The sequence below is a fragment of the Juglans microcarpa x Juglans regia genome, chromosome 6D (assembly GCF_004785595.1).
Source record: "Juglans microcarpa x Juglans regia isolate MS1-56 chromosome 6D, Jm3101_v1.0, whole genome shotgun sequence".
Taxonomy (NCBI): Eukaryota; Viridiplantae; Streptophyta; class Magnoliopsida; order Fagales; family Juglandaceae; genus Juglans; species Juglans microcarpa x Juglans regia.
The window spans coordinates 3280154-3306085 of NC_054604.1; the positions used below are offsets into that span (position 1 = coordinate 3280154).

General features: G+C 33.7%; 3 protein-coding genes and 1 long non-coding RNA gene across 7 annotated transcripts in view; 3 read left to right on the top strand and 1 right to left on the bottom strand.

Moving 5' to 3' along the window:
• Positions 1-5193, top strand: part of LOC121234092 (serine/threonine-protein kinase ATM) — a 100682-nt gene extending 95489 nt beyond the window's left edge. Inside the window, 7 exon segments of the mRNA XM_041129908.1 lie at positions 989-1035; positions 1176-1275; positions 1909-2040; positions 2143-2277; positions 2360-2425; positions 3748-3888; positions 4855-5193. Coding sequence (XP_040985842.1) covers positions 989-1035; positions 1176-1275; positions 1909-2040; positions 2143-2277; positions 2360-2425; positions 3748-3888; positions 4855-4932 — 699 coding nt within the window. The 3' untranslated portion in view covers positions 4933-5193.
• LOC121234093 lies at positions 2770-4903 on the bottom strand. The gene is made up of 2 exons (XR_005934301.1): positions 4753-4903; positions 2770-3422 (listed from the first exon to the last, which is right to left on the bottom strand). It is a non-coding gene; the product is annotated as an uncharacterized LOC121234093 (long non-coding RNA).
• Positions 5194-5977: 784 nt separating the features above from the next.
• On the top strand, positions 5978-9830 carry LOC121235325 (probable inactive poly [ADP-ribose] polymerase SRO5). 4 transcript variants are annotated; one of them, XM_041131666.1, is made up of 7 exons: positions 5983-7151; positions 7244-7485; positions 7575-7711; positions 7827-7922; positions 8809-9148; positions 9232-9285; positions 9682-9830. In XM_041131666.1, the coding sequence occupies exons 1-5, from the start codon at positions 6553-6555 to the stop codon at positions 8836-8838; spliced, it is 1104 nt and encodes a 367-aa protein (XP_040987600.1). In that variant the 5' UTR covers positions 5983-6552; the 3' UTR covers positions 8839-9148; positions 9232-9285; positions 9682-9830. The 4 variants fall into 4 exon arrangements, with proteins under 4 accessions (XP_040987602.1, XP_040987601.1, XP_040987600.1 ...); XM_041131665.1 differs by having other exon boundaries at positions 8809-9285; XM_041131668.1 differs by lacking the exon at positions 7575-7711 and having other exon boundaries at positions 5978-7151; positions 8809-9285.
• A 13344-nt stretch (positions 9831-23174) lies between these two features.
• LOC121235887 lies at positions 23175-24426 on the top strand. Its single transcript, XM_041132318.1, has one exon. The coding sequence runs from the start codon at positions 23332-23334 to the stop codon at positions 24202-24204; it is 873 nt and encodes a 290-aa protein (XP_040988252.1). The 5' UTR covers positions 23175-23331; the 3' UTR covers positions 24205-24426.
• The last annotated feature ends 1506 nt before the right edge of the window (positions 24427-25932 follow it).

Consider the following 25932-nt stretch of genomic DNA (forward strand, 5'->3'; position numbering starts at 1 on the left):
CTTTTATAATGATTTCAAGGAGCTAAAGTTGTAACATTGACTAGTCCTTTGGAGTATGGCTTTAAGATGTGGCTTGGGCCTTCCTTAGGCTGTTGCACTGGGAAAAGCTGATGATTTACTTGATCTGTGTGATGTGGGCTTGTTACACAAGTTCAGGGTTTGACCGGGTAAAAGTTATATTGATTTTGCATGGTCTCTAGGGGTTTAACTGGGTAAAAGATATATTGCTTTTAAGGGATGGGAAAATGAGGCTGACAATGTAAAAGTTCAGTCATTATCTTTAAAATTTTGTAGCATCATGTCTAAACATTCGCTTTTCTTTTTTAATTCACATGCATAATCTAATGCTAAGGCTAAACCACAGTGCAATGCTTGTTCTTGATGTCCAGTTTATGAATGCCTTTCAAAACCGTGTCATAAATGTTATCAAGGAAAGCTTTAGCAAAAGCATATATGAGAACTCTCTCATATCTGTTACTTTTAGTTAAATATTCTGTTCCCACAGTGGACAATTCCAAACCTCAGACTAAGCATGGCAATTTGATAGGAGAAATGATTTGTACAAGCCCCAAATAGACAAATCCCATACAAGCCCTTGTAAAAAAAAGGACCCCACCTTAAAAAAGTGTAAAAAAAGCCTATTCTTTATTAGTGGGACCCACTTTTTTACAAAGGGCTTGTATATGGCTTGTCTATTCGAGAGTTGTACCTAGCATTACTCATTTGATAGTGGTGGAAGTGAATTGGGAAAGAGTAATGATATACATCTTATACACAACTTTACACATCCCGCCTACATGGCACTGCCAAATAATTAAATGCTTCCAATACTAAAAGAATTATAATTTCATCATATGGCAGTGCCATGAAATTGTTGTGCCAAAGTTGTGCTGCTATCATTTACACACTGACTCATTCTGTCATTTACTGTTATTGGTATTTGTCATTCACCTTCAAGTAAATAAATTGATATTGATCTTTTATATAGGAGAAAGACAAGCGCAAGGCATTTCAAGAAGTTTATGAGAAATTCAGGTTAATCCTTACTGGGTAGAAACTCCTTTTTTTTTATTTATTTTTTTCAAATTTAAACCCTTATACTGGGTAGAAACTACCTTTTTTTTTTTTTTTCACATTTAGGACTTAGCCACCTTTTTCTTGGACACCTTATGCAGGCCTGTCATGCATTACTTTTTTTTGGAGAGATTTTTACAACCAGCTGACTGGTTTGAGAAGAGACTTGCTTATACACGGAGTGTGGCTGCTAGTTCCATGGTTGGTGTGTTCTACCCTCATGGTGTTGTTGACTTGGGTCCTATATTTATTTGAGAATGACCATTCTTTATATTGTGGAATACGAGAATGATTTTCATCTTCGAGGATTTACTTTTCCTCTAATATTTAGTGGAATATCGTTTTTTAGGGGATATTTAGTTGAGTATCATTATACACTACTTGGAAGTCTGTTCGAGCAGTTTTGCATTTTTTATTTTTACTTTTTTATGTTGGGCTTTTGTATTAAATACACATGATGTGCTTTTGGCACAAGCTGGTAGAAGAGATGGAAGAATTTACCTCCATGCTGTCTTCATGTTTCTTTGTATCACATTGCCTGCTAATTTTACCATTGTGGTGTTGCCAGAACACTTTATTACGGACAGTTCTGATCATGTAATTGAATCAGTGTGGATATTGTTCTTCCCATTACACTCTGATTCTCTACCCCCAAGATGCTTAACTAACCAAGCATGAGAACTTCATCCAATTTGTCCGAATACCATTTTAAGCTCAAATCCCAACCACGTCTGTAACTATCTGTGAAAAGATCTTTTCCTTGTGTAAAGTTGGCTAAGTATCACATGTGGAGTGTTTGAACCTTGATGAAATACTGACTTTCTTCGTTTTCAGGTTGGTTACATTGTTGGCCTTGGAGATCGACATGCCATGAATATTTTAATTGATCAAGCCAGTGCTGAAGTTGTTCATATAGATCTTGGTGTTGCCTTTGAGCAAGGGTTGATGCTTAAGACACCAGAGAGGGTTCGTTTTCCCTAATGGAAGATTTCTTCTCTGTTTTCACTTTGCTTGCTTTGGTCAGTCACTGTTCTATGCTTTAATCTAATATTATGTCAACTTGGGCAGGTTCCATTCAGGCTTACAAGAGACATCATTGATGGCATGGGTGTAACTGGAGTGGAAGGGGTTTTCAGAAGATGTTGTGAGGAAACTCTTTCTGTTATGCGGACAAATAAAGAAGCATTACTGACAATTGTTGAAGTATTGACTTTAACCAGATTCTTTCAGTAATGAACAATTGCAATTTCTAAGTTTCATGATAACAGATGTGAATTCTCTGCAGGTTTTTATACATGATCCCCTATACAAGTGGGCATTATCTCCTCTGAAGGCCTTGCAGCGTCAAAAGGTATTTTGGAAATTTCTCTAAGATAAATGCTTTAGCCACGAAAGAATTTCACAAAAGTAAACCTACAAACTGATGTATCTTTATGTAGCACGTCAGATTGTAAAGTTACTTTTATTGTAAAGGAAATCTAACGGATCACAAGAAGTCATGTCAGTTTGTGAGTTTACTTTTGTGAAATCTTTTTGTGGCTGTAGCACTTCTCTTTCTCTATCCATATGGATGCATGCTATCTTCTGCATATGAAAAAAAAGCTGGAGGGAGGATAACGCAGTCCAAGGTGTAGTGATAATGGTTTAGCAAGTTAAATTCAAATAGATATGGGATCTACCAGGAAAAGAAAAGAATTCTTTAAATATTCTATCTTATGAAAGTTAATAATGGATAAACAAGTCCAAAATGAGCATTTCTAATAGCATAATACAAAGAAAATGACCTTAAAAAGGGGTGAAATACTGCAAAATATGAAAACCTTGGTTTCCAATCTGTTCAATGCTGCATTCACATGCACACAGATCCACCTTCAATGGTGGCAGCCATCTATCTATGGAGGGTTTTAAGAATATGGCTTTTAACTCTTACACTGTCCTCTTGCCATCTTCAATGGCTCTAGCATTGCACTCCTGCCAAATGCACCACATTAAGCACAGAGGAACCATCCTACAAACATTAATATCTCCACCACCCCCGTTGGGGCACGACTGACTCAAACCCAGAAATATGAAAAATCAATGCCCACAACTCCCTAACCACCTCGCAGTGAAGAAGGTAATCGATGTTTTTACTCAATCCATTATTATCACCCATCTCTTTCTCTAATCATCCGCCGTGAGAATCTTTTGAAGTACTGCTGTCCAACCAAAGAATGCTACCCTCAAAGTAGCTTCATTACTTTATGCTCTTCAACAGGAATGAACCTCAAACTTGAAGGTTGAGTGCATCGTAGAAGTCCCTTTCTGGAAAAAATTCAACAAATTTTATCCTTCCCGCTTCCTCTCACCTGTACAGAATATACTCAATGAAATAATGAAGAGATTGCCTCAACCAGCCGATTATGTGCTTATATTATAAAAATGAATGTTCCATTGTGGTCTATTGTCAGAAAATTGCATAAAGTTTTGCAATCACTCTTTAAAACTAGAAAATGCTGAACAGAACCTGAACTGATAAGATTTAATAAATAAAAATGCTCTAGGCAAGGAAGGTCCATGGAAGTGCAAGGAAGGTCCATGGAAAATAGGGAAGAAGAGTGGAAAGAGTGCGGGTGCTGGGCCAAACTGTATGCATAGGCTTGATGCCATTCACATTTTTGTTTCCCGTGATAGGAAATGGATGACGATCTGGAAATCTTTGAAGGCTCACATGATGAGTATGAAGGTAACAAGGATGCTGCACGTGCACTGATGCGTGTCAAACAAAAACTAGATGGATATGAAGATGGTGAAATGCGAAGTGTACATGGGCAGGTAATTTTGAATGTTGCTTCCAATGCACATAATCACAGCCGAATAAATCTGTTCATTTTTCCCCATACGGTGTTTAAGTTTGTGCTTGTAAGATCAACTGGCCGGTTAGTGAGCATGATGATACACCAAGATTAGAAATAAGTTTTCTTCCCATTGGTTTCTTTGTAGATGGGTGTGTCCCATCTCTAAACATTGCTCGGTCTAATATGAGCTTTTGAAAGCAGTGTTCTTGCTCAATGGTTCATATAGCCTCTTAGCCAAATCACCATTTTCAAGTTCTAGTTCATAGCATAGCCACGAGGTTGGTAACAGTGGTCTAATTTCTGTATAGTTTTCAGTTTAAGTTGATGTTTACAAGACAATCATGTGGGTCATTATCAGCCTTCCTATCTGTGCTGGGGTTGCAGGGTGGAGGGTTCTATGTTAACAATGTACACACTCTAAAAATGCTCAATTTGTACCCCAAAGTACCATTAGATTAACTTTTGCACCCTAAATTATGAAAATTGTTGTATTGACCTAAAACTGGTTTCATAAACTTCGAATTAACCCCTTAGATAGACGCAAGTCACATTGAAACCTATTGAATTTAGTGTGCACATTGCAATCTTTGTGTAGTTTGGTGTGTAAATCGAAAACTTAGGGTAGTTTAGGGTGTAATCGAGGATTAGTGAGGACTAAATTCTTGGACGGCCGGTGCCAATAAAAAAAAAAAAAGAAAAAAGCGTAGGGTGTAAATTTAAAAATGGATGGTAGTTCAAAGGTACAAAATGTAATTTCCCCTATAAAAATATATATTTGAGGATAATTTTTTGAAAAAAACAAAAAAACAAAATTAAAGAGAATTCTTGTTGAAGGCCGAACCATATGCAACGGACTGGCTTTCGAACAGAATTTTGGAACCTCTTCCGTCCACTTTGGGTATATATCATCTGATGTAAAATTAAAGAGAATTCTCGTTTGCAGGTGCAACAGCTGATACAGGATGCTATTGATCCGGAGCGTTTGTGTCATATGTTTCCTGGATGGGCTTCTTGGATGTGATGAAACGGGACGCAGCAGCCACGCATACATGTTGTTGTGTATACATATAACTGCATAAATTGTAAATGACATGAATAGAACGACTAAAGCCGTACAGAGGGGTGGCTTTGCTTTTTTTTACCCATTTTCCTCTTTAGCCTTTTACCCAATCCTCTGCGAAGAAGCTGGGCCTCGCTTCTTCAACAAACACGTCTTGTAGCAGCATCCAATGACTTTAATGTTATTGTATTTATTAAAGTAGGGTCCAAGACACAAAAAAAAAGATGATTTTTTTTTTTTGTCTCATTTCAATTGAGTTAATTATATAGATGGGATTGCTAATTGCTAACGAAAAATTCTATGCCAGTCATTATTTACTTTTATACTATCTATAATTTATTTATTTTTCATAAGATGGGAATATTTTTTTATAAAGTGTGGAATGTTTTTATAAAAGTGAAATAATAAATAGTAATTGATAATAAAGGATTATTCCTAAAATATCATCTGAAACGAGAAAGACCAAAGCCCATAGTCTGTCTGAGCTGGAGTCTTGTCACTTGTGTAAGGTTGCCCTTTTATTATTTATTTTTTTTATTTTTTCCTATTCTGGAACACCAAATGAGGAGGATATTGACTTGTCTCCCAAGTAATTCACAGATCAGAGTTTTGTGTTCCTATCATTTTATTTTTATTATTATTATTATTATTATTATCATAAATTATTTATTAATTATAATCCATTTTATAATTTTTTTTACATTATAATATATTTTATTTATTAAATCAAATGAATCCTTATCTAGATTAAATAGGAAAGAAGAAAAAATAATCATTATCCATACAGGTGCAGAAAAAGACTATGAAGGGGCATTATGGGGTTTCGACATCAAATCAGGGGGAGAGGAATCCGACGGAGGTAACCGCCTCGCCTCGAGAGGGAAAAGTAAAACATAAATAAAACGACTGGCTCTCTCTCTCACACGCAAAAACAGTTTGAGCCGCTTTCACCGCCTTAGTAATATTACCAAATCTTTGGGCGGCCTTTCACCGCCTTAGTAATATTACCAAATCGTTGGGCGGTTCCTTTACTTCATATATATTTATATTCTCTGGTATATATAACACGAAAAGACTGTTTTCCTCTTCCCAAACTCGTAAGTAACAATATTTTCTCCATTCAGTTACTATCTCACCGTCACCACACTCGCACGTCTTTCAATTACATGCATTGATTCTTCTTCTACACCAAGTTATTCCTTTATCACATCTCCTTTTGTTCATTTCGTTTAATTAATCCTTCCTCCATATAATAAATTGATGCGACCCTGTCTTTTCATTCCTATATAAATCTCCATATCTTCAAATTGCATTCTCTTTTGGATTTGATACTCTCTTTTTTTCTTCTTTAGTATCCATTCTTATGCAAATACGTTGCGTTCTCTGAATTCGTCGATTAGTCCTTTCCGCTCGGTCCATTTCAGCTTCTGTTTTCTTTCCATTTGGATTTCTGGGTGGGTGGTCTTTGTTCCCATTTTTCTACCTGTGTATTTAGTCTGTTTTGTCTTGGCGGTTATATTGTACAAATCGCTCTTGCATTTCTCTTACTGTGCGGTTGCGATTTCACGCTCTTTCGCTGATATGGAGAATATCAACGGAGATCAAGACCAATGTCGGCTAGCGCTCTCTCCAATTGGAAACATGAATTCTTCTCCTCATGGGTTTCAGACTACGACCTCTAACTCTTTGTCTGAACAAGAATCCGACGAGCAGTTTGGGCAAACGAGTGTGGAAGATTCGGAGTCTGACACCATTACTGATCAAGAAGCATCGGTTTCTGATTGCGAAAGCAGTGTCTCCGGTTCCCCTACTGAGCATTTCCCGGTGTTCGACGACTTGGTTAGGCTGGCTGAAGGAGATAGAGTATACGACCTCGTCAAACGGAGATTCGTGTTGGGTTTCGCTTCGCTTGGTGTGCAAGCAAAGGTAGTCGGTATTCATAGAAATGGTTTTGGCGGTCTGATGGGACAAGCGAGGTTGAATACGTTCCGGATTTATGGCCAGGCAATGGAGAAGAAATGCGGTGGCAATGCCAATATCAGGTATGCTTGGTATGGTGCTTCCAAGGATGACATAGTTAAGATTGCTTCACATGGTTTTGGTCATTGTGGGATATCTCAGAATAATGGATTGTTTGGCGGCGGCGTTTATCTTTCACCGGATTATTCACCTTTGGAAAGGTAATCAACCTTTTGTTTATCACAGTTTCTTTCAGTGCGTCTCTTTCTCCAGTGTAATTGGTTTATGCCAATACTAACATCGTTATGTATAGTGCGTGCAACTCGGTAGTCGACAAGGACGGTCTGCGATATCTTCTCCTGAGTCGTGTTATATTGGGGAAGGCAGAGCTTGTGCAGATCGGTTCCGAGCAGTGTCACCCAAGTTCCGAAGAATTCGATTCAGCCGTCGATAATCTTTCAGCTCCTAGGAAATATATTGTGTGGAGTACCCACATGAATACTCATATTTTGCCTGAGTTTGTTATAAGTTTCAGAGCTCCGTCTTGCTTGGCAGGTCAGCAATTGGCCTTTGTTTGTGTATGTGTGTTTATGGATGTCCTTGACTGGGAAATTAGGGATTTATCTGTACGTATAATTTTGTAGAGTTTGCAAGGATTCCAAAACCATCGAGTGTTCCCACTTCACCTTGGGTTCCATTTCCAGTTCTAATTTCTGCACTTTCGAAGTTCTTACCACCTCACACCGTCTCGGTGATCAGCAAATATCATGAAGCTCACAAAGTAAGTACTCCAGATTGCACTTTTATCACAGGCCACAAATAATTAATTTCCTTTTCTTTCAGATATCCTTTAATATTATATGTTTTGATGTCTTGAACTTTTGGTCTATCTCTAGGAAAAGAAGATATCACGAAATCAACTGGTACTAAAACTCAGACAAATAGCCGGAGATAAGTTGTTGATTGCTATTATCAAGTCATTCAAATCCAAGGTACCACTTCTGTCATCAAATTGGAAATTTACTTAGCCGTGTCAAAAACGTTGGTTATGTAGTTGATTTTCACTTGTAGGTTGTACAAATTGACACAAGGCCTCTTTGAATTTAGAAATTCCTCTATTGTTCAACAATTTGCTGATGCATCGATCTTGGGAGGTGGAACTTGAATAAAAATCTATTTTGTTTATAAGGTCCGTCCATCTGGGAAACCTCATCTGTTGCTACTTGTTTAATATATGCGTGTAAGTCGTACAAGGAGCTAAAGTTGGCCAGAAAAAAGGTTCTTTGGATTACGATATCTGTCTATCCAGAAGAATCTGCTTGAAGCAAAATGTGTTTACCTTGCAGAATCTGCTTGTTTAATATTTGCGGTAGCTTTAGTCTTTAGGGCGTATAGAATCCTACTTTTGGAGAATGGTTTTTCTTCAAGCATTGCAGTAAGCAAATTCTCTACCATTAGATAATATGGGGTGAGGATGTGCTAGTAGAATGAAAGCTCTGTCCGAGTGGGGAATAATTAAGGTGGAGCATAACTGTTATCTCCACTTTATGCTTATATCGTCTCCTTTATTCTTGGTGGCTATATTCCCTTATGCAGTTATGCCATTGTTCTAGTGCAGGTCTTCCAGCTTATGCCTGCTACTGTCATCAAAATGAACTCATATTGCTAGTTCATGGTTATTCTTTTTGCTTCCAGTTAATTTGTGAGATTTAAGTAATTATGTAGTGTATAGAGTAAAGGTTTATTTGATTCAGATTTTAAAAAAAATTATACTTGCTGGTATCTTTTCCAGTCTAAGTTTGAATTTTAGATTTCACGTTTTGCCTAAAGTAAGAGAATTTTATTCGAGTGAGATCTCTGATATTTTTGTTTCTCCAGGAACTCAAGACCCCAACCAGCCTTGCATAAAAGGTGGCTCTGATGAAGTGAGGGTTCGAATGGGTTCTGTAATATAAGTGCAGGAATTACAAATGGATTGCTTAATTTGCTTTTGTTTGGAGGATAAGAAGTGCAGTTGTCAGTTGCTGTCAAGAACATGAACGAAACAAAAGCAGATACTTTTGATCAGCTGCTTCTAAGGGAAGCAGATGATGAGGGACGCAGCAGATACTTGAGCGGCTAAGTGGGATTTCATACTTTAGATGTTTTGAGTTCTACATATGGTGTCCTTTCAGTTGTAATCGCATGGTGTATTACCAACTGTGGTTGATAAAAGAAAGTGTTACAAATTTACATTTCTTTTAGGGGCTGGAATCTGGATCCTCTGTGCGTTTGTGCTTATCTTTGCCAAACTCGTAATAGCATTTCAGGATGCAATTTTGAGCAAAATACAGGAGGTGAGGACGTGAGGCACTCGTATATTTTCACAATTCATCTCATCTCCTCCAATTATTATAAATTTTTTAAATTTCCACACAAAATAAAATAAACAATTCAACTTTTTCAATTCCAAAACAAAAATAATATTAAAAAATATGTTTTAACAATATTTTATTTAATTTTGACTTTAATCTCAACTCATCTGCAAAAACAAACGGACTTTACTTCAAAATTAAAACTCAAAACTTTGAAAATTTTGAAAATTTCTTATCTCATCATTACAATTTTTTAAATTTTCACACAAAATAAAATAAATAATTCAATTTTTTTAAATTTTAAAATAAAAATAATATTAAAAAATATATTTTTATAATTTTTTATTTAATTTTTTAATTTTAATCTCAATTAATCTTCATCCCTGAAAAAAAGGAGGCAGGTCCAGATTCTGAAATTCTGGTCACCTTCTTAAACGCACCTACCTCGTAACCCTGTGCACACATTGTCATATGCTCTGCCTCTTTTATGAGGACATGTTGTGCTGATCCATAATCATGCAAAGGTCATCCATCATCTTTGCTGCATATTTGAAGGATATGAGCTTTAAAGCCAGGAAATTAAATTGTCGTACAAGAAAATTACATGTGAATGAAACAACTTGGCATATCAACTTTGAGATCATAGAAACAATGGATTCGGCTTTGAAATTAGTAGGACAGAATTGACTACTCTTTACAAGCTGATAGATGCTTCATCAACAGGAGTTGGCATAATGTAGTGTTTGACTCTCTACTTCAATAGTTTTGTAAGATTCTGTGGGAAGCCCAAAAGCAGTACATCTAACAGTATAGAAATGTTTGGTCAACAAATAGATTTTACAAAATTAAACTCATAAATTAACGTGTTTTATTGTAGTATATCGGATAAAAAATATTAAACGTATCAAATTTAATCACCCTATTTTATGAATTTAATTTTATGAAATATTTTTTTTTTTTTTTTTTTTTTTTTTTTTTTATGAATCTAACACTTTTCTTAATAGTATGATTACAGATGTGGATCCGAATAGTCTGGTCCTCAACCGTCAACCCCAAACAGTACTTTCCCAAGTGGACTCCACCACCACCCGCCGGTATCTCCAAGCTATGTCCTCAATTTCATTTCAAAGAAAGATAATTAACATACTATGAGTCACTGTTGTTGTTATGATCCGTGAATTAGAATTCCTATACTACGAGTCACTAGTCTTTTTTTTTTTTTTGGTTGCCGAGTCTTTTGACTAGACTATCTAAACAAATCGGATGGCCTTCCTTGATACCCACTCATGGCGATCGATGGTTGTTCGATGGGTCAAAGATGGTTGAGAAGTGGGAACCGCTCAATGATAACATTGAAAAAAAAATTAAAAAAAAAATTATGAGATTCGGCACTAAAGCCTCTTGAAGGTACCTGTATCATACACACTTGCCCCAGGTTGATGTTAAATCCCAGTACTGTTGAAGCCTAAATAATGTTCTTACCCATCATCTCAGATGCGCTTAAATCCAAGTCTTAAATGACATCATTTTAGACTGTGTAACATCATTTCCAAAGGCGACTTCAAGGTTTTGATGGATGCTACTCAGACTTTCCCCACTCAAGTAGTTGATTTCAACATTCCTAACATCATCGATCAAATCACATCCAAATGCTCCTCCCCCAAATTCAAGCTATATAGCACATAATTTCACTGATGGATCTTGAGTCAAAATGTCTGTGGCCTCCTCCTCGTTTCTATCCGTCCATTCCCAAAGCATTCTCGTGTTTCCAACTGGGTGTGATCCACACTGATTGTACCCTTTTTGTTTTTTCAATATAGTAATTTGTCTAGAATTGCTTTTCAAAACATGGCACATGGTGCACATGGTGCAACATGGTGCTGGGTGTGATCCACATTACTTGTACTCCTTTCCAATCTCAATACTATATACAGATAACTATTTGTTGATGTCGTGTTTTGCGGCCCGAGCAACTCCACGGGAGCCCAGTTCATCCATCTACAGCTATGAAGAAATGAGAGCTTCGGAGTGATGGGGGACAACTCTGATGCCGAAATCAGTATGCGATTTCCTTAAGAGGATTATGAAATCTTAAGTATCAAAGTGTCTGAACCCCTCCCCTCGCTGAGGGAGGGGGTATATATACCTGGTCTGGGGCAATCCTTGGGAAGGGGATTGTGGATGTGTCACTCCGTACTCTGGTTGTGTGTCCCTGCTAGCTCCCTGTTGTACAACAGACTTGCCAGACTGGATCTTGGTGACCACTGATAACCTAAGAGGCACATTATGGCGTGCCTATCCTCAGACTTCATTAAATGTGGCATGGCTCCTTGTCATAAAGTGCTTGTTTCCACCATTCATTAAATGTGGCGTGGCCTCGGTCAGATGCGTCCACTCCTTAGGCCTGTCCAGACGCTGGGGTTCAGGGACAAAAAATTTCTTTGACCTCACGCATTGGGGTTGTTGACCAATAGTGGTATCAGAAAATTTTGCCTTCCAGCCCCTAGCCAATGCGTGTTGCTTGATTGCTTCTCCTCTCGGGCCTCCTAGCCCTACCCACCCATTGTCCTCAAGCCCTAGAACTGCTCGAGCCTTGTGGGCCGGGCCCGGCCCTGGGGATTACTCCCCTCACACTATTATTAAGGTGTTTTGATCATATTCTTTCTAACAACCTTATGATCCTAGCTCTTAGTAATAGAATGCATATTGCAGCAAAGCCGCCTTTTGGTGTTGTTGATGGCAAACTGGTAACTCCCTTAAATGGGATTTGATTTTGTTGATCAGAACCCAAAATTGAGTGATGGGTCTCAGGATAGCTTTCGTGTTGGTCTTTGATAGTTAAAAAACTGTGCACACCTAGGTTTTGGAATTTTCCTTTAAATCCCAAGATGGTTAATTATGACCACGGTTTTTGTTCCGCAATAAATGTGAGGTTTTTGTTGTGTGTATCATTACTCAATTAATAATGGGACCGCAAGTCTAGCCGGCAAGAAACTTTATTAGAACAGAAACTCAATCCTGAGATGGTCGGATTCCACAACAACAGAATCATACAAACACACTCAGTTATTGCAGTAACACTGAAACTCTTGAACTTCTAGGGTAAAACAAGCTTAGTTCCTGCATGCAGTATACAAGCTTGCTTGGTGCCTTTTGGTGCTAGCTATGTCGATTGATGGTATCTTGAAATTAAGGAATGATTGGGAGATTAATAAGATTTTGATCATCACAATTGATAATACCTCATCTAATGATATTACTGTTAATTACATGGGGAGGAAAATAAAGGATAGTGATTGTACCATATTGGGTGCTACCCATATATTGAATTTGATTGTTATGGATGGCTTGAGAGATGTTTATGAGTTTGTAATAAGGATTAGAGATACCATTAGATATGTGAAGTCTTCACCGTCGAGGTTTGCCAAGTTCATGGCTTGTGCAATAAAGGAAAATATTAGTGGAATGATGGCTTGCTTAGATGTTCCTACTAGATGGAACTCCACGTATTTTATGTTGAGTACCGCTGAAAAACACAAACAAGCCCGGTGCAATAGTCATGATATTATCACTAGAACCATGAGCATAAATTTGAAAAGTAAGTATGAAAAGTATTGGGTAGCACAGATAGGTTCAACTTGATTATATATGTTGCTTTTATGCTTGATCCACGATATAAAATGATAGCAATGAAGTTTTGGTTGAAATAGTGCAAAGGGGATGAGTTGGTGGATAGGATAGAGGCCAAGGTTAAACTCTTATTAAGCCGCTTGATTGAGCAGTATAACAAATTTCATGTGGGTAGTGGGGGGAGTTCTAATGTGGCTCAAGAGAGGCCAAGCACTACTTCTACTTCTACTACTACATCGACTAAATTTGATATGAGGTTAGAGTAATACCTTCAAGAGCAAGGGTTTATGGAGTTTAGATCAGAAATAGATCGGCATTTGTGGGAGAGGTGTGCACAAAAATACCCAGTTTTGATATTTTGGATTAGTGGAGAGTTAATGCCACCAATTATCCTGTTCTTGCTGAGGTAGCACATGATGTGTTAGCCACCCCCATTTCCACTGTTGCCTCGGAGTCCACATTTAGTATTAGAGGAAGCATCTTGGATGATTTTAGGAGTTCATTGTCTCTAGAGATTGTCGAAACCCTCATTTGCATTCAAAATTGGTTGAGGACCCAACCTGTCGACATCCGGGAATTGGAATAATACGTATAGTCGATAGACTTTGAAGGTAAGTTTGAAACTTGAAATATTTTTTTAATATCTATCTATCTCGGTTTTTTATCTATCTAACTCATTTTTAATATTTTTTTAGATGATCATCTAATTTCATCTTCAACAGAGGCTGCTGTGAGTCTCTCTTCCCATTCATGCTAGAAAAAATCTGGAGTAAGTGCTTTCTTCTTGCATAATCTAAAGGCTACAGCTATTTATGATGTTTAGAAAATGATTATCATTGCTTCTATTTTGTTCTTTCTCGAATCTTGAATGCTGTTATTTCTTAGTTTTGCTACCTTTTGCCAACCTAACTGCTTAAAGCATCTTTTCATTGGTCAATCTTATAGTATCTTGTTCTGGTATTTTCAATAAGAAGCCCTCTTGGTAGCCTTCGGACCCAGTTTGGTTGTTAAGGTTTTTTTTTTTTTCTTCTTCTTTAGAACATTCATTAGGGTTGATGTGAGATCAAAGCTTACAACTCTTTTAATACTGAAGAACCTTACACGTGATCATGATTGCACTCTTACCCACTTATAACACTGAAGAACCTTGTTGACTCTAAATCTAGTTGGGATTGAGCTCAGCATTTAGAACTATTAGCTCCAAATGCTCAAAGCCTTCTAATTCATAATGATGGAGACAATGATGGGGTTGAAGGAAAATGGACTTGAGAGAGCTTTGATTGAGAATCCATTCATGCATGAAACTAAGATGCCATTGTCATTGTAGTTTTGTGCAGGGTTTTCCACTTCCTTTATAGCATCGGAGCCTTAGTGTGTTTGTTTCTTGATGCTCTTTTTGAGAGTTAAGAATTGGGACTTCTCCTATGGAGAGTGAAGGAAACTTGGTGAGAGAATAAAATTCTACAAACAAGCAGATTTTTAGAGTTTTATTTTTGTTAGGTTAATGTACACCTATTATATTGCTTCTAGTTTGTAACCTATTCCTTTTCCATATGGTGTGCAACCGCATCAAATACTAGTTTCTGATTTAGCCAGGAGAGCTTGTCAAAACCACTATCCTATGATTGTGGGAAGAAAAGCTAATTGATAGAAAAAAAATTTTATTTTTTGTAAATAATTTGATGTGTATTAGAGTTTGATTAAAGTAATGTATGTATTTTGTAATATTCTTAGCAAATTAGTTCAAACAATATAATATGTAGCTGATTGCATCTTATATGTCGCATGCATTTTACATAATGAATATTGATTTTTTTTTTTTTTTACATGCATTTAGTTAAAAAGTTAATTAATTGTTTATAGGCTTATGTTGTATTAAGAAGTAAGACTAAAAAGAGATTTATATGGGTTTTCAATTGAGAATATGATTTGAAATTCTATATGGAGACAAAATATTTGAAGTCCAATTAATAATAAAAAAGTTTTTGTAAAAAAAAAAAATCCAAGTATAACCCAGAACCCATATTTCCAAGTTTCAAAAAATCCAAATCTATTTGGGATCCTGCCCGGGTCTGACCCGGACCAACTCGGTCCGGGTATACCCGGGTTCCTGGGTTGGAATCTGGATAAACACTCCTAATTAAGAATCTGCATTTGCAATGTACCAAGAATCTGAGGTAGAAATCAAATTAAGATACAGGAAAAATCAAATCCTCCACCTTCAAAGGTCTGTCCTTTAGAGTCCAAGGTAAGAAATAACAGCCATAGACACAGAGGGAGATGCGCTATGGCTATTCATTTTCAGTGGGCCTAGAGCAAATTCCTTCTGCATGTGAACCAGCTTTAGTCCATCACCTCTATTACAATTTATATTGGGTGTACGACACTTTATCTAAGCCTAGCCCATATATAGTTGTGTGTCAACACAAATTTTAGCAAGCCATTGGGATTTGGGTAGCCCAAACTTTTTTAAGAAAAGAGAGGATGAATAAATAAAAAAGTGATGTTTTCCATATAAAGAAGTTTTATTAAAAAAATTTATAAATTGATGTGATATGATATGATATATTAAATTGTAACTTATTTTTAATGTAAAGAAAATTTTATATATCACATTGGACTGACATTTGTAAACTTATTTTTATAACATCTGTTTGTTCACTTTATCTCAAGAATTAGAATGGAAATCCATACTAGTTTTCAGCATTCAATAGTAAATAATATTCTTTGAATTGCACATATTATTATATATTTAGCAGGAGTTGAAAAAAGGAAAAAGAGAGAGAATCCATGAAAAGAAATAGAAGTTAAAAAAAAAAAAAAAAGAATTATCGATATGATTCAAACATCTATTTTTGACTTGCCTATTTGAATTATATATTTTTTTACATCAACTAATGATCACATAATACTCTTAAATTACTCGTAATTGATTGTATCAAAGGCTCAATAAATTGAGATTTTTCTATTGAGTTATATTATTTCGAGACAAAGAGACCATTTATGACGAAGAGGATGACCTTCAAAGTGAATGATTTGGCCCCCTTTGTTTTTACAGATAAAATGAAATTAGATGAATTGAAATAAAAATTAAAAGTTAAATAAATATTATTTTTATTTAAAAATTTGAAAAAGTTAAATTATTTATTTTATTTTATATAAAATTTAAAAAATTATAATAATTAAATAAAATGAGATCAACTAACGAAATTCTTATAAAATATAATCACGTAGTACCAGACAAGTGAAAAAGAACAAAGCTTTTATTTTTTATTTTTAATAAATTAATTGATTGGGATATCTATTCTTTTCTCCTCAAAGGTCAACCCGTTGTCCTTGTATTTTCACATTAAAAACGATCAAGAAAAGTCAAAGGAATTATTTTCTAATACTTTTCCAACGTACAGACCTATATATATATATATAATTAATGCGGATTTAGCAAGCAAGCATATATATATATACCCAAGAAAATTCAAATTGTTGAATCCATAAAGGGTCTTTGTCATTATTATTATTATTACTATTATTCTTTGTACATACATTATAATAGTCAGGAAGCTTTTCCCTCTAACAACAAGAGCTTTCAGACTGAATTTCAGTCCTACAAATATATATATATATATATATATAGCAAATTAATTCCTTTGTCCCACCAAAACTCACCGAAATCCAATAATATAATTTCTTCTAGAAAATTGAGTGTCTTAGTTTTCTATCTGTCTCTTTGGGTACCGTATTCCACTCTATGAAATTAGAATCTTCTTTTTGAAATTGTCCATTATTCTTGCAGCCGTCAATTAGGGTTTGTAAAGTTTAACTTTTCGTGTCTATATATATATATATATAGTCCTCTGTGAGATAATTGTCACTTTATACCTAAAGTAACAGCAAAGATAATTGAAAGATACAGAGACGATCGAATAGTATTTTATCATTTTGTGCCTAAAAGTAGCTACCCACGAGAACAGCTGGAGAGATACAATAATGATACCCTGAACCCCGTGCCTGAACAGATATATATATATATGTATATAGAGTCAGTCATTTGTTACGAAAATGATTAGTTATTTCTTACTAAAATTAGTCCATTCTCGCCGTAAATAATTATTTTTATTATAAATAACTCGTCACAAATATTTTTTTAGTGTAATAAGCCCCCACTTGAAAAAGGAAAAAAAAAATCTAATTATATCTATTAGTGGTGCTTCTGCATGATCAGTTTGTCATGTAGTACTCTAATTAGCTATTTAATTAATGCAGAATCCTACGTCATACGGGAAAAATGTTTCCAAAGTCTTCTAATGACTAGTAGAAAAAGCTTCGATCATGTCTAAGTTGGTCTGAAATAGATTATATATCATTTTATTTGAATCTATGCTCTTTTTTATTTTATTTTTGCCTATTTTATAATTCTCACGGGCATGCATTTTGTAGAGGATTCAAATAATACGTACATGTACATGTATATAGATACGATACGTACAATCATTTTTATAATTTGTTTTTGACAATCACATTTTAAATAGAGATATTTTTATAAATTGACTAGACTTTTATAATTATTTATGATTTGTTTTATAAGAACTATATGCCCTTTATTTAGAATATGGTGATCAGGTATAAAAATATGGTATGTTTATATTTTATTATTTAACTGCGTGAAATTATAAAATAGCATGTTTTTTATATTTTCGTTTTTAATAATCAGTACATTGGTTATTAATAAACTTATCAAATGTCATAAATACGACGTCAAAGGTGACGTACGTATATCATTCGAATAATTTTCTACTAACTTTTAAAAGAGTATAGTAATATTAATACAAGCACGTCTTTTTTATGATTATTTATATAATTATATTTTAAAGGATAATGATATATTTACACCTTATTTATTACTGCTTTATTATCTACTTTTTTTTCCATTTACTCTTTAAATTTGGATTAAAATTCTTAGAACATGACCTTCTTCATAATCTAGCAAAAAATACATTCAATCAACTAACGTAATCATGTAATTTAATTAAAAATAAATTTAATTTTATAAAAATTGACATTCTTCTACATTTTGAGTCATTAGTAAAGGGAGTATAAGGATATCATTACCCTATTTTAAAAAGTATTTGTGATATTTATGTAAAGTGATGTTATTTTTATAAATTATTTTATAAAAATGTATCTCATTTAAAACAGAGTTATATAAATTATTATAAAGAGTTATAAAAATAGTTGTGTATATCATTTTGCATGTCTTTTAAAACTGATAAAACTCGATCAAGCAAAGGGTGGCGGTGGATCCATGGACTATGATGGGGGAGGAATGCGATGATGTTAACAAGTGAAGTACAAATGATTAATTAGCAAAAGGGAAATACTAAGGGGACCGAAGATAGGTTTGCACCAAAGAAATAATGCAACCATCAAAGAACCCTCAAAGAGAAAAAGAAAAGAAAATGTAGTACTAGTACTATATATGTACGACGTTGTCTCTCTCTTTACCCATGCTAGCTAATTGGCAATTCATGATGTAAACCACAAGCTAGCTGCAACAAAAAGTACATTAAAAATCAATGATAAAAGTGAAATCCAAGTGACGATCGAGGAATATTGCATCAAAATCATTCCATTCATTCACATAATTAAGTTGCCGCTAATCATGCCGCAGGTTGTCATAATTTATCAACAAAATGACAAACGACCTAGCTAATTCCTTGACTTACACCAATTCAGTACTCTGTCGTTTCTCTAAACTTACAACATATATATATATATGTAGTAACTACTACTCCTCCACTCTTTTGATTTGATTACATATATCATTGTCCACAAGTTTGATATATTTTGATTAGCATAAGTTAATCATATATATGCCTAGCTTGACAAAACAATAATCGCATTAGGCCACGATCGATATCGGTGCCACCTCGGGGGTGTGATGATTGATGTACCCTAATAAATTCTAATAGATAATACTACTCTTCCCTCTCCATTTTACCATTCAACTCTATCGCTTTGCTTTTTTATTTTTATTTTTAATTTTTTTTACTTAATGATTAAGAAAGTATTTTCTAATAATATTATGATTTTTTTATTTTTTTAAAAAATATTTAAAAGTGTTAAAAAATACATGTATAAAAAGACAAAATAAAATAAAAATAAAATAAAACCCTATAACTAACGGTAGCTCCCAGCTATCGCTGGGAGCGGTGAGTGTAGCAGCACTCAATTCTAATTTAGACAAACAATCAAGTTTTAGTCAACTAAAACCCTTTCTAATCATCATTCATACATATATACTCAAAAAATAATGTTACTAGTAGTACTCAACAGCTTGTTCAACAAATTAATTAGAACATATATATATATATATATATCTCATCTCTTTTGATTTTTTGATCTTCACCACCCAACTTTTTATAAAATATATATATATATATATTTATATATGCCATATTCAATCATAGCATATAATTAACAAGAAATGATATGGCCATCACCCAATTTATAACTTCTTGTTCTGATTATTATGTTGCAATTGGTGTGATTTAGCTAGCTAGGTTGGTAATTAATAATAAATTAAAATTAGGATGCTGGATCCCAAACCTGGGTAGGTTTCCTATCAACATCATACAGCTTACGGACTCCAGCTAGCTAGCAATTGATCAATTCCTCAAAATCTCTTCTAGATCAACTGCCGACAAATAGATGTGACTCTCTAATATATAATACCCACATATTTATCATCCAGTTTTAGATATTTATTTTATTAATATATATATATATAAGGTTATGTAAATTATTTATATGTGTGTATATATATATATATGTTATCATGTAAATTTATTTTCGAATTTCATCTTAAGATCCAGATTCAAAATTCAAAGAGATTGAATTAATTCGAGTAATGAGAATATATAAGTAATATTATAAATTACTTTTTATAATTGTCTTATTATCCACATGACTTAAATAGTAAGATTTGATTTTTTAAGATTTAAATTTTAAGATTTATTTCCTAAATCAATTTATGATATATAAGCACTTTATTAAATGGGTACTGCTAGGGTGCCGCCCAGCAATCACTCTTGGGCATGCCTCCTAAGCTAAATCCCATTTATTTATTTATTTTCCTTTTTTTCATATTTTTTAAAAATCTTTAAACATTTTTAAAAAAAAAAAAAATCAAGATACTAATAGTCACTTCCTTAACCATTAAATAAAAAAAAATTTAAGAAAATAAATACATGAAGAATCAAAATGAGGAGCATACTATCATTTTCTTTATTAAATATACTCTACATACTGACTTGATAATAGATTTTTTTAATTATATTAGTTAAAATAATATACGGCATATCAATTTTTACGAATTACAAAATTACAAAAATTATATATATATATATACAAACTTAGATATATATATATATATATATATATATATAAGGAAACTAGATATAAATTTAGATATATAAAGTTAGGTAAACTAATTTGTGTCCTTTGTAACCAAAAGGTATAAGGAAAAAAGAAATGCGAAGCTTCAAGAAATCGGTGAAGCAGCAACTTTAGCTATAACATGGAACCTTATAGCTGAAGGTATGGCTTTAAGAAAGGCGATGGAGATATGTGCAGATTTTGGTTTTGTTACAGTAGAATTTGAAAGAGTCTCTCAAGTTATTGAAAAGGCGACTAACGGTAACGAAGATTTTAACTAGAGTATATATCTTTGGTGTATGAAACTACGTCAATGTTGAAAGAATGGCCTTAATAGGTGATATTCAACTATAGAGAAACAAATGAAATTGCTCATCTACTAACAAAATTGGCTCTTATGAATTTGGTTAGAAGAGCGGCTTATGCAATTTATGTATACGGAAAAATTTAATTATAAGTGATTTTATATATTAATATGTGTAATTATTCAATATGATTGATCAGAAAATAAATTTTATTAAAAATATTGATAATTTAAATTTAAAATATAAAGATAATAATATTAATACGCAGGTTAATACTTAAACTTATATGTACATAGCAACTTGTTTGTATATAAAAAAAAAAAAAAAAATAGTACAGATGATCTGCTACTTGACACGTGTCACGACTTAGTACGCAGAATATGATGCGTACAAGTCAGTGCCCGCGCGCCGTCCTTCACGCCCATACCATCCATAGTTCCTACCTATAAAGTTGATATACGTACATGATCAGTATTATATTTTTGCACGATTGTTGGCTACAATCTCTACCAATTGAGCTAGCTCCACCACCGTCTTTTAATTCATAATCTCTTTTATAAAAAAAAAAATGAATTACATTAATGAAATCTTTTACATTTTTATAAGTTTATTTTAATGGGTTCTTACTTAATACTTATTAACTATATTAAAATTACAACATTTAAGTTAGCTATATATGTAAACTAACACACACATATATATATATATGATGAACTTGTAAAAGATAATTCGATAAATCTTATATTTGTAAGAAACAGTACTTATTATTATTATTATAAATTAGATTAATTATGTCATATCTTATCATTTTAATAATAGACTTAACAAAATATAAATAAACGTTCTATATGTTGTATTTACATCTGAAAATCTATATTGAGATCATTAGTCTCGCTCACTTTGTATATACTATAGCTGTATACAAGTTATACAGTAATAGTAGTACTATTTGAAAGTCTTTATATTATACACCATTTACGTGACTTAATTTGATTTGGAATATAAATTTTAAAATTTAAGTCTTACAAATCAAATTATAACATGTGGATGGTGTGTGTATGATATAAATGTTTTCAAATATCACTACTCTATAAGATTTTATGTTAGCAAACAACTCATATAGTAAACAAATCAAGTTGAAAGTACTTGAAAATTTAAGAGGCTTGTCTAGCTATCTTATTTACTTAAAGAAAATAATTTATATAGTCTATGGAAGTTTCTTATTACTCTTCTGAAGAAAATGGATAAATATGAGATCTACATAAAAAAAAAAATTATTTTTTAATTATGATTCTCATTTTTTAAAAATAGTCTACGAAACTTGTACATCTTAAAAATATTAGACTTGTACATTCTAACAGCTAAAATTATATCTGACATTACTCGTTTACTTATACTTATAGTCATAAAGATGATATTGATGACCAATATTATGTAAGAATTGGTTAATTTAGGCCACGTTTGTTTTCAGAAAACACCTCATCTCATCTCATTTCATCTCACCTAATCATTACAACTTTCTCAACTTTCAATACAAAATAAAATAAACAATTCAACTTTTTCAAATTCCAAAACAAAAATAATATTAAAAGATATATTCTAACAATATTTTATTTAACTTTTTAACCTTAATCTCAACTCATCTCATCTCATCTTCGAAAATAAACGAGCCCTTAGTAAATCAGTAAAATTTACGAACTTTAGTATATGAGATCAGAACATGTGCTCTGAGTCTCCATAAGCCTTGCAATTGAAAAAACAAGATTCATATTCATTATTCATATCCCTGTACGTTCTGATCAACAAAAACTCCATTATTATAATTAAATTCGAAAAAAGAATATATAGGAAGCTTTTTTTCGGGTTTTATTTTATTCAAAATATATTATAAATAAAAATTTTTAACATTGAAAAGTAATGTCGAAAAACAAAACAGTTTAGGACCTTAGGTCGAATGAATAGTAAGAATTAAAACAAACAAAAACAAAAAAATTGGAGAATCCGAGAATTATTTGTACCAAACAAAGTATACAGGGTTACATTTATTAAAGTGAGATTCAGATAATGGATGGCAAAGGACGAGGGAAAAACAGTAGTGGTCTCAGGTCTGTGGTCGGGTCCCATCCTCACCTTTCACACGGACCCCACCAGCATTCTAGATTGCAATATCCTTCCAACACGTGTGAACTCTCTCAGAAGTCATCACTCTTTCACATGTCCCCACCACAAGCACACACATGTTATCTACCATTGAAAAAAATATATTATTTTAACAAATAGTTTTTTAATTCTTATAAATAATATTCAAACAATACAAATTTTACAAAAAATAACAAATATAAATTATATTATTTAATAATAAAATATGATTTAGTGTTATGTATTTAAAATCTTAATTATAAAGTAAATATCATTGAGTTATTGACACCAAAAATAGCTAAATTGATTATAATTAATTAATTTTGTCATGATAATTAGAGCCGATATTGGAGTGATTGTAGGTTATCTTTTTGCTCACATTTCCCAACCACTCTCCCACCTATATAACCCTGGCCCCAACCCTCCACACTTTCCGCCATTTCAATCTCTCTCTCTCTCTCTCTCTCAATCTCAAGTGCCGGAGCGTCTGCAAAACAGAGTTGCAAAAGAAGCGGAAATAGTTAGCTATCGAGCTCCAAATGCAGGGGGGTTCAGTGGTCTCGCTCTCTCCCAGCTTCAACAGTTACTCCCCCGGTAAACTAGCTGAGATCGCTGCCAGAGTCGTGGAGGAACTTCGCCAGGAAGCCGACTCCGACACTAACATCTTTCCCTGGGCTACAGAAAACCCACCTATTTCATCTCGAGTTATCTCAAACGCTGCAACTCATCAACGACAACAACAAGAAGACATGTCCAAGAACAACGGCGAGGACGAGGATGGATACGAGGACAAAGACGACGATTTTGAGTTCGCTTTTGTGTGCAGAGAGCCAGTCTCGTCTCCTATCCCAGCAGACGAGATTTTCTACAACGGCCAGATCAGACCCATCTACCCGATCTTCGACCAGAGCCTACTCGTTAACGATTCCCGTACAAGCACTGATTCTTCAAATACCTCGAAGCTTCGTCGTCTTCCTCTGAGAAGGCTCATGACAGAGGAGCGAGAACGAGAAGAAGCCCGCGAGCCAGCGTCTTGCTCATCCTCCGAAGCCGACGAGCTCGACGGAATCCCAACCGGAACCTACTGCGTGTGGGCCCCAACAAAACCACCAGCCAACGTTGCACCTTCTTCGCCCGGTAGCTGCAAGAAGAGCAATTCGACCGGCTCTTCCAAGAGATGGAAGTTCCGGGACCTTCTTTACCGGAGTAACAGTGAGGGGAAAGACACGTTCGTCTTCTTGACGCAGAGCAAGAGGACGGCGGTAAAGACGACGGACGAGGCGTCGCCGGAAAGTGGGAAGAAAGGGAATGCAGTGAAGGAAGGGGATAAGAGGTCCTTGCCGTACAGGAAGGACTTGGTAGGGTTCTTCGCTAACGTCAATGGACTGAGTAGGAGTTTGCAGCCTTTCTAAAAGATTGAAAATAATTTTGAGTGTGAAAAAAATGAGAGGTGGGTGGGTCGGTTTTGTGAATCAAAATCCATCCTAGAAAACACAAAACATATATACTATATATGATTTTAGATGTTTTTTTTTTTAATTGTAATTTTTGGTTTAGTTTGTGTGTAAATATTTATGTTGAATTTGAGTGTTCGTATAATGCTTAATTTTAATGGTGTTCTTATGTTTTATGAATTGCATGTATCCCCTCATCTTGACCAAAAAGAACTGGTATTTTAGATGAAAAAATCTATTCATTATTTTAACTTTCATCATCTTCTCATCATTTCATAATGTGGCATTAAATGATAGGTTTACAAGTAAAATATAATAAATAATTTATAATCATCTAATATTACATCATAGGATGATGAAATGATAATGAAAGTTAAGATGATGAGTAATATTACTCTTTCTTTATAAAATGTGGAGTGTGAATCAAATGAATAATGACTGATAAGAAAAATTATACATAGACAATATTCGTGATTATAAATTGTATACATTTCTCATCCAATTACAAATTAAGCTGATTAAACAAACCCATAAAATGGTTCCAATCTTCTAATTATAGTAATAATATTCTTGCCTCTTTGAAAAATATGTCTTTATAATTAGATTAACAACAAATAAAACTTCTAAATCCGTTTATTAATGCATTATAATAATAATAATTTTTTAATTTTATAAAGTATGATGCACGTTATCCATGACCGCATGCACCTTTCATTTAAATTTCAAATTAAATTAGCACCGCGTGAGGAGGGTGGGAACCGTGAGTGAAAGCGGCGGGGAAGATCATGAATGCGTGTGAAAATGCAGCTTTCCTTTCTAGTTTCCTTACTGATGAGGAGATCAGAAATCGTCTGGATCTCAAAACGGCGCAAGGGAAGGCGTAAAACGCAACGCGAGAACAATTTCACATCATTAACAGATAACTTAAGAGTGTAGGTACTCCATTTTCATGATTCAGCCAACCTTGTTTTAAATTAAATTAATTAGAAGAAAATCAGAGAGAGAGAGAGAGAGACAGTTGCGTCCAAGTCATGATGATATTTAATTAATTAAAGTTTGGATTATTTGACAAGTACTTCAAAATGGATAAGGCCGAGTACTACATGATTTTGGTGGCTTAATTAATTAATTAACTATATATGATCATACATCACTCACGGAAACATTTTTATATATTTGTTTTGTGTCATTTTGTGGGATACACTCTGATTGGTTAATTTTCTCTTCTTTTTTTTTTATTTCTCTAAAAAAGGTCAGATCAATATCATTAATTGGTATTACAAACATAGCTTTCATCATTTTCAAGCGGATTTAAATATTTTTTTCAGCATTATATATCATGTTATCGAATTAAATATAATTAATATGGCATGTTTAATCAAAAAATAATTATATATATATATATTTACATATAACAGGTTCTTATAGTCTTTGTGGCGAGAGAAGAAAAAATTCGACAGATTATTTATTGCATGTTAACGATATTTGCAATTTTTAAGTATATAAGTTCTGTATATTCTATCTGAAAAAATTGGATAAATCTAAAATTTATATAAATATATTATAATTTTTTTTTAAAATATGCGAGACTTACACATTTTAAAACTGTATATAATATTATAAAAAATATACTACGTTATTAAGAACAGGTATTATCCCATTCATGATTAGTAATTGTAAAAAAAA